General features: G+C 37.4%; 4 protein-coding genes across 7 annotated transcripts; 1 reads left to right on the top strand and 3 right to left on the bottom strand.

Moving 5' to 3' along the window:
• Positions 1 to 312: 312 nt before the first annotated feature.
• LOC112714412 (heat stress transcription factor A-4c) lies at positions 313 to 2,470 on the bottom strand. Of its 3 annotated transcripts, none has more exons than XM_025766002.3 (3): positions 2,094 to 2,468; positions 1,602 to 1,850; positions 313 to 1,485 (listed from the first exon to the last, which is right to left on the bottom strand). In XM_025766002.3, the coding sequence occupies exons 2-3, from the start codon at positions 1,815 to 1,817 to the stop codon at positions 508 to 510; spliced, it is 1,194 nt and encodes a 397-aa protein (XP_025621787.1). In that variant the 5' UTR covers positions 1,818 to 1,850; positions 2,094 to 2,468; the 3' UTR covers positions 313 to 507. The 3 variants fall into 3 exon arrangements, with proteins under 3 accessions (XP_025621787.1, XP_025621786.1, XP_025621788.1); XM_025766001.3 differs by having other exon boundaries at positions 1,602 to 1,905; positions 2,094 to 2,411; XM_025766003.3 differs by having other exon boundaries at positions 1,602 to 2,470.
• A 1,618-nt stretch (positions 2,471 to 4,088) lies between these two features.
• On the top strand, positions 4,089 to 7,127 carry LOC112714409 (uncharacterized). Its single transcript, XM_029289502.2, has 6 exons — positions 4,089 to 4,727; positions 4,811 to 4,963; positions 5,050 to 5,175; positions 5,306 to 5,350; positions 5,459 to 6,006; positions 6,197 to 7,127. The coding sequence occupies exons 1-6, from the start codon at positions 4,211 to 4,213 to the stop codon at positions 6,857 to 6,859; spliced, it is 2,052 nt and encodes a 683-aa protein (XP_029145335.2). The 5' UTR covers positions 4,089 to 4,210; the 3' UTR covers positions 6,860 to 7,127.
• On the bottom strand, positions 7,020 to 10,746 carry LOC112714411 (uncharacterized). 2 transcript variants are annotated; one of them, XM_025766000.3, is made up of 5 exons: positions 10,612 to 10,746; positions 9,053 to 9,982; positions 8,120 to 8,320; positions 7,645 to 7,840; positions 7,020 to 7,421 (listed from the first exon to the last, which is right to left on the bottom strand). In XM_025766000.3, the coding sequence occupies exons 2-5, from the start codon at positions 9,893 to 9,895 to the stop codon at positions 7,237 to 7,239; spliced, it is 1,425 nt and encodes a 474-aa protein (XP_025621785.1). In that variant the 5' UTR covers positions 9,896 to 9,982; positions 10,612 to 10,746; the 3' UTR covers positions 7,020 to 7,236. The 2 variants fall into 2 exon arrangements, with proteins under 2 accessions (XP_025621785.1, XP_025621784.1); XM_025765999.2 differs by having other exon boundaries at positions 10,301 to 10,722.
• A 2,353-nt stretch (positions 10,747 to 13,099) lies between these two features.
• On the bottom strand, positions 13,100 to 14,379 carry LOC112714407 (uncharacterized). Its single transcript, XM_025765996.3, has one exon. It carries the CDS (start codon positions 14,219 to 14,221, stop codon positions 13,322 to 13,324), a length of 900 nt encoding a protein of 299 aa, XP_025621781.1. The 5' UTR covers positions 14,222 to 14,379; the 3' UTR covers positions 13,100 to 13,321.
• Positions 14,380 to 14,582: the final 203 nt, after the last annotated feature.

The following is a 14,582-nucleotide window of genomic DNA, read 5'->3' as shown; positions in this document are numbered from 1 at the left end:
TATATATATATATATATATATATATATATATATATATAAAATACCGACTTCAGAGGGGAATCATAATTTAGAGTCAAGTCCATCAAATGTGCATTATACAAATGCCATTATAGATCAGTTTCAATTATCAATTCCAGGACCTATCCCTGTGAGGCATCTGAAATCCTAGATCAAAAACAAATATTCACACTTGATATTAAGTATCTCTCTGCAGCACATAAATTATGGGTCAAAAAGGGTGGGGAAAAAAAATAACAACACGTAGGGATGCAATGCAAATCACGCTTTGGTACTGGTTTGGCATAGTAGAAATTGAAGAGAATGGCAAGCAGTAAAATAATAATTTACTAAGTTCTACAATGGACAAAACATCCAACCTAAGATATTGAACATGTATCTATAGCAGATTGTATCATGCTTACCTACAATTATTACATCTAATTCTGGGGGCATCAGCATCACAAGATAGAAAGAACAATCAATTTCCACAATGTTTTATCAGCTTAACTAAGAATGACCCATCTGTTCTGGAAGATTATTTACATTCCTCATGTTCCACCAAAACTTGCCATGTGCACTAGGCTTTCCTTCATTCTTTCTGTTGTCCGAATCCATTCTTTCTGATTGTGCCTCTTGCAGTTCTGTTGAACCAGGATTCTCTGTCAAGAATTGTTCCCAGAATTTGTCGTTAACACCAGTAGCTGCAGGGGTAGTTCCAACAGGTTGTTCCTTCAATGCAACAGTATCAGAAGGTAAAGCTGGCTCAGAATTCATGTCTATCCCGGATGACTTAGGCTGAACTTCATCATCGAGTTGCACACTAGATAGTGCTGGACTGTCTGGACAACTTGTGGATTCATCAACATCCAAGTTTGAATGACTTTGAACAAGGGTTTCATTCACATCTTGTGCAATATATTCCCAAAATACCAGGGTTGACTCGAGCTGATTCATTCGTTCTATGCATGATGTGACGAAGTCACTACTCTCTGCATTTTCACTAGGTAACACTTGGGATATTTCCATAGGATCTTCAATGCTAGCTTCATCAGTAAAGTGACTGCTGCCTTTTGGCAACCTTCGTTTTCTTTCCATGTTTTCTGTCAGTGTCAACAGATTTAATGCAGCCCCAGGTTTATGCAGCACTTGAGAAATAGAAGAAATCATATTTTGTTGCCTCTTTTCCATTGTTTCCAAACGCTCCTTTGTGCAATCTATTTTTAACTTAAAATTTTCCCACTCTTGTTCTTGTCTCTGTAACTCCAGAATCTGTTGTTGTTTATCATGCTTAAGCTTTTCAATCTCATCTTTCAGACTCTTCCGTTCTGACTCGGTTAGCGGAATAGCCACTTGTCCATGTAGAGTCTGCAAAGAATGGCTATGAACCGGTTTGCGCCTATGAATATTCTTCATAAGATTTGGTTGACCTCTTACAAAATCATCATTGGAAAATTCCCATTGTTCAGGGTCAATCTTCTTAAAGCCCTGATCATACAGAAGCCATAATACAGTTCAAGCAATCAATACAAGAATGAGGAACAACAACAATACAAAATCTACTTATCAAATCCAATTGAACTAGAGGATTGAATTTTTCTTACATAAGTGTTGAGCTGTCTGATAAAGCTTGAGAAGTTATTGTGCTTAAAGAATTTTGGTAACAAGACCCTTGCAAACTCTGGTGGATTCCAAACAACAAAACTCCTGCTGCTGTCACTCCATGATACAATGGAATTGGTGGAAGGATCATCCACCATCTCATATGTCTTTGTGAGAAATGGAGGTAAGGAACTTGAACTTCCCTGAACTTCATCCATCAGGCGCAAGCACCAAGCCCCAGTTACGCAAATCTAAAAAACAACCGAATCCTCAAACACCCTCTTCCTTAATTCACAATTCTCGAATCTAACACACACAAAAAGAATTAATAATTAAAAAAAAAAATCCTTTTTTTCCCTCCCCCCTTTTGTTTCTAGCTAGGTTGCATGAAATCCTAATAAATGTCAATGAATCACAACCAAACAGAGGATTCAGTTTTTCCCAATTCAATTCAATAATCGCTTTCTTCAAGCAAATAAAGCTCATATGCTTACCTGCACTGTACCAGCTGGCGATGAATTACAACGCAAAAGGTGAAAAGGTGAAACCTTTTACAGATTCAAATGCTCAAACACACCAAAGCTGAAAGTGGGTATAAGCAAAACCCACCCATAGTTGTAGGAAAAAAATATATATATATATATTTAAAAAAGAAAAGAGAAAAACTTTTTTGTCAGCTTAACGTTCTTCAATCCAAAAATGCACTCTTCATGTTTATCACAGAGTTTAGCTAAGAATCTAAAAGGATTCCGACCCCTTTTTTTTTAACCAATAGTGTCAACGGTGGAATTATTTGTCATTTGTAGAACTTTTTTTAGAAATAAAATAAGCTTGCTGTTCAAGAAACAATAATTGGGGATGTAATGTCCATTGAAAATAAAATATTGAAACCTTACTTAAATAATAAAGATAATATTTATTTTACAGAGATAGTTAATTTAATAATTAATTTTAAAACTGCATAACATAATTTTAAAAATAACTCAATGACCGTTTTAAAAGAAAGATAGAAAATTGTAGAAAAAATAAAATAATTTATAAGGAAATTTATTTTTTTTTCCTTATTTTTCACTTTATTTTTCCTTTTGGTACGACATATTTATTGTGGTTGATTTAGTTGGAATTGGAATATGGAAATCTAAAACATATCTTTTTTTTTGGAGAAAACAACATTTAAGAGCTTAGAAATGTTAGAAACAGTACTTTTGACTCTTTGACCTTAGAAATTTCATTGTTTTGAGCTTATGTACATAGGAAATTATTTTAACATAATCTTCCAATGAGTAAGCAAATGTGATTACTATACTTCATCTGATTATCTGAACATATATAACCAAAAAGAAATAAGAAACAGCTATTCTTACATTCTTCAACGTATTATAGTATCTTTGCTGTGCTACTAAAAGCCTTAAACAGAAAAGCATTTCTATTCTATTTGCTAATTCATTCAATACTTATATAATGAGAAAATATTCAATTTGATCCGTGAAGTTACACTCAAGCCTCAATTTAGTCCTTGAAGTTTCAATTGCCTCAATTTAGTCCCTAAACTTTTCAATTGACTCTGTAACGGAAACCACCGCAGGGACTAACATAACTAAAATTTGAAAAGTTTAGGGACTAAATTGAGGTAATTGAAACTTCAAAGACAAAATTGAAGTTCGAGTGTAATTTCAGAGACCAAACTGAGTATTTTCTCCTTATATGACATATATGACTACACTTCTTCATAAGTTTATTCCATTTACGCCATTGAAGCATACAACTATACAAGCAGCAATCAAAGATTGTGATAACAAAAAATAAGAAAGGTTAGTTGCATGATAGAAACAATTGATGCTGTCAAGTATCTTCTCACACTTTACAATATGATCTCTGAAAACACATAAAATAGCAACATAGAAAATTCACATGGAAATTAGCATCAATAGATGTCTTTTCCTAGTCCTACTAGGGGAAGATGGTTACAAGAGGGAAATTAGCATCAATAGAAGTCTCACAAAATTAATTTCTTAGAAGAATTTTCATTTTTGAATCTTAAGGCTGGAATACCTTACTACAAATCATAGTTGATTAATATTTTAAGCAAGAGGGACAGCATATATATTGTGATACACAGTGGCCAGTGCTTCCTTGTTATCAAAATGAGATATGTTTCTCATTGCAGACATTTGTAGATGTAACATTATTTTGGAACAAGTCTCACGTTATGTATTGGTTTGTGAAATGTGCATGTTTCACAAGTCACAACATAAGATATTAATCCTCCACACAATATATGCTGGGATAGATTCTCTTTTCCGATGCAATTTTCTTTCAAATCATATAGATTTGAAGGATGATAGAAGAATATGAATTAGTAGAACCTTCAAAATGGGGCAAATCACAAGCACTAGCAACAAATATATGTTCCAAAGCAAAAGCAAATCTCTAACTTTAATTATTCTCTTGCTTGTATACTATACACACATACACTTTATAAATTAATTAAGCAAGGCATATGCTGAATTGCTGATATGCTCAAACACATTGCTCATTTCTGATTCTTTTTCCACAAATATATAATAATTAACACATTGGGAAGCTAGTGAGTGAGGGAAAGAAAGAGAGGATGACAGGATCAATAGAGAAGATGAAGAAGGCATATATATTGGCAAAGAGATATGAATGGGAAGAGTTTGGAAAATTCTTCCGGGAAAACAAGGAGCTATTGGACAAGGAAATTGATCTGCACAAGAGCACTGCATTCCACTATGCTGCACACTGTGGGAGGCCAAGCATGTACAAGGAGATGCTAGAGATGGTGGATGATCCAGTAGGAATCCAACACGTGCTGAGGTTGCAGGATGACATGGGGAACACGCCACTTCACGAGGTTGCCTTTGTCGGAGAGGTGGAGATGACTGACCACATACTAAAGTACAATGATGATGATAGTGAACAGTTTAAACCCTTGCTGTTCATGAAGAACAACCTTGGTGAGACTCCTGTTTATAGAGCTGCTGCACTTGGCAAGACCAAGTTGCTTCAACACTTTCTTTGTGTCTTGAACATTGACTTAAGCCCACATTTTCACCGAAATGATAGTATGTCCATTCTTCACACTGCTGTTATTGACCAATTCTTTGGTATATCTTTCTCTCCTCAACTTCATTTAGGAATGTGCACCATGCATGCAGCAATGTTCAACTACTGTTGATTTCAATTGCAGGCACCGCTTTATGGCTATTGAAAAGGTATGGGGATGAGCTTGCTGATCTAAAGGATGACAATGGACTAACAACTCTTCAATTGCTAGCAACAATGCCTTCTACATTTAGGAGTCAAACCCAAATGGGAGCCTTCAAAAATTTCATATATCCTAGTAAGTCTCTGCCAACTTCAATCCATCTAGAATTTCAATAACAAGCATGCATGTCTCACTGATAGATTCAATATTGTGACTCCTAGTGCTTCCTAAGTATCAAGATTATCAATTCTACCAAGATGAGGAACCTATTAAGAGAAGGGAAGACTTAGAAAGTGGTGAGAAAGGCATAAATCAATGGTCTCACCCATACCAAGGGAATCACTCAGGTACCTATTTCACTCTACACTGTATTTTATGCACAACCAGAGAACACAAATATGGATTATTAAGTTGTGCACATTCTAGATATATGGATACATCTAATCTAACCATGTTACATGTCAATCAAATTTACAGCTTTCTTTTGGTTGTGGTATTCTATGTGGAAGGCTATGGCCAAAGGTAGCGCAAACTATCATGATTCTCACAAATGCTAAATATTTTCTATTTAGTCTGTTTTGACATTCATCATATCTTCCAATGCTACTTCCATGTTCTGTTCTTGTTCAGAATGGAAGGGGATTGAAAAACTTTGGAGGAAAAAAGAAATGCACAAGTTAGCAGAGGAACTTGTTCGCTTATTAGCAGAGAAAGACAAATCATGGCAACAGACCTCTATTGCAACAGACAGGACAGTTTCCATGGGAAGTGCAGGTTCTTTCAAAAAGGAACAAAAAGGAAAAGAGAAAAAAGATCAAGCATCAGAAAAACAAGAAGAGAAATCAAAGGATCAGCAAAAGCATGCTGAGAAACCTGCTTATACTCCATTGCTTATGGCTGCTTGCAATGGAATCCTGGAGATAGTTGAAGTAATAATTCGTTTTCATCCTCAGTCAATCGAGCACGTTAGTGACGACGAGCAGAATATACTGTACATGGCTGTCAAACACCGGCAACTGGAGGTTTACAGGCTGTTGAAGAAACTGAAGATGGTGAGAAGGCTTGCAGGGAAAATAGATAAGTTAGGGAACACTGTCCTACATTACACTGCAGAGTTTCAAGGGGGACACCAACCCGGCTATGCTCTCCAGTTACAAGAGGAGTTACATTGGTTTGAAGTAAGTACCTTTAAGTAACTACTTACATTCGTCATCTAGAATAAATAGAAGTCTTCATATGTGTTCTAGCATTCCAGCATTAAGCATTCTCTTGAGAGACTTAGTAAGAGTGAATATAAGTGTTTACATGAGTTTTTTTCTCCTTAAAACTAGAGAGGTTGTAATATTTTTCTTTGTATGCTCAAAACAGCGCATAGAAAAGAGGCTGCCTTACCATTACACCATCCACTACAACAAGGAAGATAACAAAACAGCAAAGCAACTTTTCCAGGAAAGGCATAACGACCTGTTGAGGGAGGCTCGCAATTGGATAAAAGAAACAGCTCAGTCATGCTCTGCGGTGGCTGTCCTTGTGGCCACCGTGGTGTTCGCAGCAGCCTACACTGTCCCCGGAGGGACGGACGACAATGGCCTCCCTAGGTTCCTCCATCACCCCATTTTCTTGGTGTTCACAATCATGGATGTTGTGTCTCTGGCAAGCTCATTGGCTTCGGTTGTTATGTTCCTCTCAATCCTCACATCTCCCTGTGAGATGTGGGATTTCCGGAGCTCTCTGCCGCGAAAACTAATGGCAGGTTTCGCCTTCTTGTTCTTCTCAATGGCCACAACAATGATGTCGTTCAGTGCAACTGTTCTTATCAACATAAAGTTGGAGAAGAACAAATGGACTTCAACATTGACTTACAGTGCAGCTTTCTTCCCTGTCAGCATATTTGCAATGATGCAATTCCCTTTGTATGTTGCCATGAGAGGATGTCTTAGGAGCACCCTCAAGAGGCTTAAGAAGATCACTCCTCGCTACATCCGCAATCTCCTCAAAAGGAGTAAGAGAAAGAAAATATGGGATATTTGAATTGGATAGATTAATATAAGATGCAAGAATATATGTTTCATTGGAGAGTAGAAATATATTGTCATTATATAGTGTTCACTTTTCTTCCTTTCTTCTTTTCAATCATAATTATTTTGATTGTCTGCTTAGGGTATATTAAAAAATTTTCAAGATGGACATGGAGAGGGAACAATAGTCCACTGTATAAATTAACCTCAACAAAGGTCCACACAATATTTACACGTTTCATGTATTTACATGACAAATAATGACACAAGGACCCTTTACACACTAGAGTGATTTAGCAGCTGTACAAATTATGGAAGATCCAATAATCCTTTCATCAATGACACTGTCCAAAAAGATTAAGGTATGAAATGCAATGTTGAGACATTCGATTAACCATTAATCTTTGAATACAAATCTGCAAGAGCACGGTAGAGAATAGCAGCAGCAGGTGGTCTAGGCAACGAGCCAAGTAATATATCTGTTGCAGTTATGGACTGGCTGCCATAGAATCGCGAATTTTCTTGTGCCCGGGTACTCACAATACTGCTTTCAAGTGAACACCCAACAAATGCGCCTGCAAGCAAAGCAATAAGGTTATCAAACACACAGAATTGGCATCTCTTCCGCTGCTAAATGTGGTACTAAGATTGTTTAAACCCTACCTAGACTATCAAATGTAATATCTTGTAAATACGAGTTCAGTCGAAGTAAATGAAGTTCTATTCTAAATTTCAGAGTTAAAAACATGAAGGTTTCCAATAGTATATGATCATAAATAACTGAAATAAGACATATACCTTTACTGCAGCTGTAGGTATAACAAGCCGCATAGCCACCATCACCAGCGCGAACATCAGCTTCAGCTGACCTTCCAACAATGCCAAATGCAGCACTCAAACCAGCTCCAAGAGAAACATGCGCATTACCACTAAATGTCTTGACAGCTTCCGTTGTTCTCAGAACAATAATGAAGTCGGTTAACTCTCCTCCAGCCTACATTTAGGGGGTTACACAATTAAATGGGTATCAGTAAGTAAATTCTTCAGGCATGCTCCATATATATGGAGCAGAAAATCAAAATCTGTGCTACTTTAGAGGCTAGGAATGAATTTTAATTTGGTAAGCGTTCATTCAACAAAAATAAAATTGGGCAACAGTATGTAGTATGTACATCAACAGTAATGGGTTCTTCATTGATTCGCCATTATAAGCAAAGCAATAACTAATTAGACTGTTAATGACATAGCTATTGTTACAGATTAGATACTTCACCTGAGCTCCCCAACCCACACCAAATGTGGAAATAGCAGATGGTGGGGACCATGAACCATCTTCCCTAAGTGCGAGCACAAGTCCTGTTCCAATATTATATGTAACCATCATTCCTACTTTGACCACAGTGATAATTGCAAGGCCTTTTGCTTGCCTTAGAATGAACTCTGGGATTGATTTCTCAGGCTTCAAAGAACCTATCTGCAAACATGAAATTCTTCATTAAGTAACATATAATGACATGACATGATGATAAAAATAGTATCACCAAGAGCTTAAAATTTAAAGCTTCAAAAACATAAAATGACGATGACATTGAGCTATATACATAGTCGTCCAACCTAACATCTAATGCAATCAGGCTGAGACAGAGATTTGCAATTTTTCTTTTAGAGAGAATAGCACCATATATGATCAAATAGTCTAGGAGATGGGCTAACTATAACTTTCAACTGTCACCAAATGATAACAAAGAAACTCTGGCCCACTGGTATGCAAGATTAGCCTTATTCCTTTAACCTATGCCATCCATCACTAATTTAATCAAAGCAACACTACAACAGATCCAGTTGTTCAGTGTGATAATAAGAAGAATACACTTTCCGGAAACTAAGAATCTTACACAGAGAGGCAATGACTAATTTAAAATGCTTGTCTTACTCTTATTCAGATCAACATTGAAGAAAGTTCGTTATAGACATAAGTCCCATCATTAATATGCATGCATTATAAAGGATAATGATATTGCCACTCCTATTTTTGATAATGCCACTCTACATATGATTTGTTTGCATTGTAAGTTCGCATGAATTTGTTAAAAAAAGGAGTGTATTATCAAAATAGGAGTGGCAATATCCATTTCCCATTATTAATGGTTTCTGCAAGGAAATCAAGGGGAAAAAGGTTGAAAAAAATGATGTAATTTACACCAACCTGATTGTAAGCTTTGATAGTATTCGTTGCTTTGTAAATTTCATACTCCATGGACCGTGCCCAAGGAAAGTTAACCCATGATCGTAAAGTGCTGAGGTCTGTCAAGTCATGGGTTGGTAACTGAGCAGCATTACTTACATGATCCATCAAATAAGGCTGTACAGACTCGAGTCGAACACAGCAAACATCACAGACTCTTTGGGGATCAGAAACTCGGAACTTTGATGGCAACAAGCTCCGTCCTTTGGAACATTCACCACAAAATATTCCTCCACAAAACCGGCAGTGATGTCGGGTGCACATGATGGGATGGAACCTCACGCTACACAACATACAAGAAGCAGCAGCACTATCTGCCAACCACTTTGGGGGCTCTGCTTCAAGTAATTCCTTCACGTTACCAAAGTTGGCCTCTGTAAGAGTTTGTGCCATCTCTCTCCAACATTGTTCAAGTACATTGTTGGATATCCATGAAAAGCTACATGTCTGAAGATCTCCTGATGCTAAAGAATTCACTTTTCCCCTAGCTGCAAGTAACATTTCTGCTAGAACATCCCACATAGTCAATTCTCTTTCTTCTCCAAGGCATTGATTCCATCCCATGTCATCATCAGGAAAGTAGCCACCATTTGAGTGAAAACCTTTGGTCCACTCTTTGTGCTCATCTTCCAACATAGGAGGAACGGAAACCGGGATCCAAACACCAGTATCTTCGCACAGTGAAGTGTCATAATAGAAGAACTTTCCACGTTTCTGAAAATTACCCGATGAAGGTTCATTTTTGTCTTCACTTTTCTCCAAAGTTTTCTCATATAATTCAGGATATAATCTGGATGAATTCATGCTATCACCTTCAATGCCAGATGGGGAAAAAGAGTCGTAATACTCTTTGTTAACATGATTTGTCCTATTACCATCCACCTCATCATCCTGTAATCATGATCAAATCAAAACAAATAAACAACATAAATAAACCAGTTTTAAGAAGAAGAAAAAATTCAATATAAACTATAATCATTTAAAAAATTGAAACCTAATTAAATGTTTTCAATGATCCATGATTTCCTAGTTTAAATGCAATCCCAGCATACCGAATTAAATCATTACAATTACAAAGACAATCAAAGTCGAATCCCACAAATAAATAACAGAGTCAAAACAACGCAAAATCCACAAATTACGAAAATTTCCAGTTCACCAAACAGTACCTTGTGCATATCAATCAGGAGTAAGAAGGAGAACACTTACCTTAAAAGAATTGGAATTGGATATCTGGTCACTAACCGAAAAACCCGACACCCTTTTAGATAAAGTTTCTACATCCTCAACCTGATTCTTAGAATCTAAATTATTGCCCTCCATTGATACAGCTAGAATATGACCAAACTAGGGCATATACATGTTATCGGCCAGAAAAAAATTAAGTGAAAATTTCAATTTCGTGTCAAAAGAACGAAACTTCGATAATAGAAACGAAAAGGGTTTCCGATAGAACTCGAATTAGAGCTCTCCTCTAATGGAGTATTATCATAGAGAATTTGCCCGGGGGTTTACGATACCTTTTGCTTGCGTTTTCAATCTTTCTTTCCCAATTCTAATTTTAGTTTTCTTTCTGTTTATTTTATTTTTCGCGTAGCAATTAGAATGGAACAGCAAAACGACGCCGTTTCGAAGAGGATTCTGTTGACTTGTTGAGATTAGCAAATAAGGGGTGTGTTGGTTTGACTTAAAATTTTAAAAATATATAAAAATATAAAAAGTTTCAAAATATTTAATCTTAATTAGTAATTTTATTTTTTATAAGATAGATTATCTAACTTCTTTTTTGTTTTAATTTTTTAATTTGAATGAGCTTGGTTTAACAAATTTAGTTAGGTTTAGTTTTCAACTTTTGATGTTGACGACGCATACAGCGTAGTTCCAGCCGTAGAAAACTAAGCTTTTTCAGTTCCATCAATCTCGGAATGAATCTGTGATACTCTCACTCTCACCGAGTTCAAAGCTCTGATCTTTCATCCTCCATGGCGTTGTTCTCTCTCTTGAACCACAACCAATGTTCAATTTTTCTTGTTCTTCTTCTCTTGCACAGTACTATGTACAAACCCTCTTACCAAACTCGAGGGGTATTAGGGTACACCAGCAACTGTGGGGAGCACGTGGTGCAATCTCAGTGCTCTCGGAACACAAGGTGCAGTTGGTGTACCAGCGAGGTTCTTGATGACATGTGCTTCACTAAAGCTGAAGCGTGGAGGTTGCCCCACCAAGTTTACTCTTGTAGGTTGATCCGGTGAGACATCCATTCCTGTTTTTTATTATTATTATTATCTATCTGCATTTCGAGATTGTGCCATTGATGTGGCAACTCCTTTCTATTCTGTTAATTGATAGAGTAAATATTGTTGTAATTGTAGACACCAGAAAGACTTGTTGTAATTGTAACAGTATTTCTATTTTTTTATCGTTGTGGTTGTATATTCATTCAATCTATGATTTGTCAAATTGACATAATGGGAGTGATGTATAAATTTGATCTTTGATTTTTAGAAGAAATTGACTGTATTTAGATCTGATGATTTACCAAGTCCAAACACACCTTTACCAACAATTCATGATGTGTGTAAAAAGTAAATGAAAGTGCAGTTAGTCTAAATTTGGGTGTGTCATGTGTGTGTTTATCTGCACGCTGTAAAGTGATAGGAAGTGTTGTGAACTGATGAGAGTGCATAGTGATTGAAGTGAGTGTGATTGCAGTGAGAATTCAAGTCTGTGAAGTTTCCTATGAGTGTAGTGAGTATATGTTGTAGTCTAAAGTTTACAAATAAATAAAATCCATGCTCTTAGTGTCTGCTTTTCTGATAGTGCAGAATGCAGATAGCGCTTGGTATGATTGTAAACATGAGGAGTTCAAGTTAAGTCTAAACTGTAAACGAATTGTTAAACTTCATCTTAAGTTAGTATAAGAAAGAGGCTGTGGTTGCGACATGTGATAAAAAACTTCGTCCCAAGTTATGAAAAACCCAAACCAGGGTTACAGAATCAGAGATAGATTGAACAATATTGGAATCAATGTGCCAGAATTCTCTATTCATGTGTCATCTTTGAGACAAGTCTATGATTTCTTAAAAGGTTCAATATTTGCTTCTACCTAATTATAACTTATATCCCTATCCCTAATTGTGTTTCTTGGATAAGTTCTTAGATGATCTATGATCTTGATATTTCTCCTACCCTGTGCTGTTGTTGCGTGTATCACTTCTGTTACAACATTAACTTAAGTGAGAGATAGTGTGGCTGGTGTTGCTGAGGCGATACTATTTTTTCTTACTTCTGCACTTTAGAAGTTCTTATGTTTCTATTTGAGGATGCCTATGGTTTAAGACTTATCTATTTGCTTGGAATTCGACACGGCTTAAATTTGGCGAATTTCATCCTGATTCCCCTCTTTTGTAAATAAATACATGGAAAAGTCTAGGGGGCCAGCAACTTTTGTGTTTTCTGGCCAGCACTTAACCATCAAAAGAAAAGTGAGTGATTTCTCACCATTGGATGTAATCTCACACCATTAAAAACACTATTGATGGCCACTTGATGGTTACAAAATACCAAAGTTGCTGGCCCCCTAGCATTGCTCGTTGCTAATCCAAAACGAATTGTCCTCTTAATTTCTTCACTAGCTATATAGGTACCTTGAGTGTACAAAATGGTTACTTGTGTGATTTTGCCCCCCTAACTTGCTGTGTGGTTAATACATTGACGAAATATTTTGCATGCTTCCTCTCTTATACTATCAGTGCTGGAAGCTATGATGTTTCTTCAACCAAGAAGACTGCAGTCAAAAACAATGCAATGGAGAAAGACAGCAAGAAACTTCGTTTGGGCACTCGATTATCAGTTTCAACTAGTTGGGGGATTATCATGCGGAATAGTGGAGGATTAATGTTCCTTAACATTAACAAGTTACAACTTAGCAGTGATAGACAAGAAAATCTGCCAAATTCCGTTTCAGTCATGGGTGTGGTTGTGACTTAATATGGCAAAAATCTGAAATAAATTGCAATGATTTGAAGTAATGATTTTGCATTTCCAAGCTTTAAACACATGGAACAAGCTAAGTAAACATAACAATGAAAAAATATAAGATGGTAATACAACACTTGGCAATAGTGCAATACCTATTTTCACTTTCACCTCACTAATCAGGAATCACATTGAACAAATCATTGTTCAACTGACACTTAAACCAAGCAAAGAAAAAGAAAAGGGGAGTTGCTAATGATGGTGCAATTTGATGGGATAGTAGTGACTGATAGCTTCTCTCGTATCATCAAAGCAATCGCAAGCATCAAAGAACTTTCTAAGCTTCCAAAGCTCAGTGTCCCAAAGATTATCAATAAAAGGCTTTATCATGATCGCATTTTCGGGTTGTTTCGAGAATGAGTTCGGGTTATCGTCTACTATCACCACCCGATCCAACTCCCGACCCGTTTCCGACAGATCCTTCACTAACCTCCCGTCTACCGGCCGGCACGAGTCCCGGTAAAGCCTGTGCGACAGGTACCGGTTGTCCTTATCAAGCCTGTCAAGCACCAGCTCCGCGTACTCCCGCAGCGCCGCCGTGAAAATCACCACCTCGAACTTCGCCGCCAGTGCCGACAGGAACTCCTCCAAGCCGGGACGCTTAAGGACGTAGAACTCAATCTCCGCGCCGTCGATCACCGGCCTCACGACGAAGTCGTAATGCTCCGGCGCTGGCGAGGGCTTGGAGTGGACCAGAGTCTCGTCCAAGTCGAGGAACACCGTCTTCCTTCTCCGGTGGGACGGCTGCGGCGGAAGGTGGCAAATCTTGGTGCTATCGACGTCTTGGAAGGATAAGGTTTTACGAACGGATGCGAAGGGATCCTCGGAAACTTGGAAGTCCAAATCGTTGGGCGCCGGTGCTGTTTTCGTCTTCTTGAGGAGTTTGTATGGAACGTTCTTGTTGTTGTCTTTGATCTTGTGGTTTGGGGTGAGTTTGGTGAGCAGCCTGGAAATGCGGCGGTGGATGGAGGCGAGTATGGCTGTGGAGGCGGAGACTGCTTTTCTCAACGGCGATTTCTTCCTCCAGCTACGGCGGCTTCCGCGGAGGTCCTTTAGCGATTTAATTGTTGTTTTCTTTGCCTTTGAAACCATTGTGTTTATTTCTTCTTCTTCTTCTTCTTGGTATGGTTCTTTTTCTTTTGGAGATGAAAACACAGAAGAGAGGGATGAATGTGTTTGATTTAGATAGCGTGATTTTTAAACCTTGGTACGGCGCAACGGTCACCACTAGGTTCGGAACCGAAGCTACGTTTCTTGCCCTTTTTGTTGTTTTGGGCTTATTATTACTGCCTTTCTTGTTTGTTAATTGGATAAAATTGTTAGGGATATCTTTTTTGTTTTGTTCGTTACAACATTACTTCTTTCTGTTTTGGTTTTATAATACGGTTGTTATACTGTATTAGTGTATTATACTATTATGAACCACTTTTGTGTTGTCACCTTTAATTTGTTT

This window comes from Arachis hypogaea, chromosome 10 (assembly GCF_003086295.3).
Source record: "Arachis hypogaea cultivar Tifrunner chromosome 10, arahy.Tifrunner.gnm2.J5K5, whole genome shotgun sequence".
In the NCBI taxonomy this organism is placed as follows: domain Eukaryota; kingdom Viridiplantae; phylum Streptophyta; class Magnoliopsida; order Fabales; family Fabaceae; genus Arachis; species Arachis hypogaea.
This window is presented reverse-complemented; position numbering and strand designations above follow the sequence as displayed.

Excerpts from the sequence above, each read along its gene's own strand:
- LOC112714411 (XM_025765999.2), bottom strand. The coding sequence starts at position 10,414 with ATGGAGGGCAATAATTTAGATTCTAAGAATCAGGTTGAGGATGTAGAA. Across the intron at positions 9,983-10,300 it reads CCAATTCCAATTCTTTTAAG|GATGATGAGGTGGATGGTAA; the intron begins GTAAGTGTTCTC and ends TCATGATTACAG. Across the intron at positions 8,321-9,052 it reads CTATCAAAGCTTACAATCAG|ATAGGTTCTTTGAAGCCTGA; the intron begins GTTGGTGTAAAT and ends TCATGTTTGCAG.
- LOC112714409 (XM_029289502.2), top strand. The coding sequence starts at position 4,211 with ATGACAGGATCAATAGAGAAGATGAAGAAGGCATATATATTGGCAAAG. Across the intron at positions 4,728-4,810 it reads TGTTATTGACCAATTCTTTG|GCACCGCTTTATGGCTATTG; the intron begins GTATATCTTTCT and ends TTTCAATTGCAG. Across the intron at positions 4,964-5,049 it reads CAAAAATTTCATATATCCTA|TGCTTCCTAAGTATCAAGAT; the intron begins GTAAGTCTCTGC and ends TGTGACTCCTAG.
- LOC112714407 (XM_025765996.3), bottom strand. The coding sequence starts at position 14,221 with ATGGTTTCAAAGGCAAAGAAAACAACAATTAAATCGCTAAAGGACCTC.
- LOC112714412 (XM_025766003.3), bottom strand. The coding sequence starts at position 1,817 with ATGGATGAAGTTCAGGGAAGTTCAAGTTCCTTACCTCCATTTCTCACA. Across the intron at positions 1,486-1,601 it reads TCAGACAGCTCAACACTTAT|GGCTTTAAGAAGATTGACCC; the intron begins GTAAGAAAAATT and ends CTGTATGATCAG.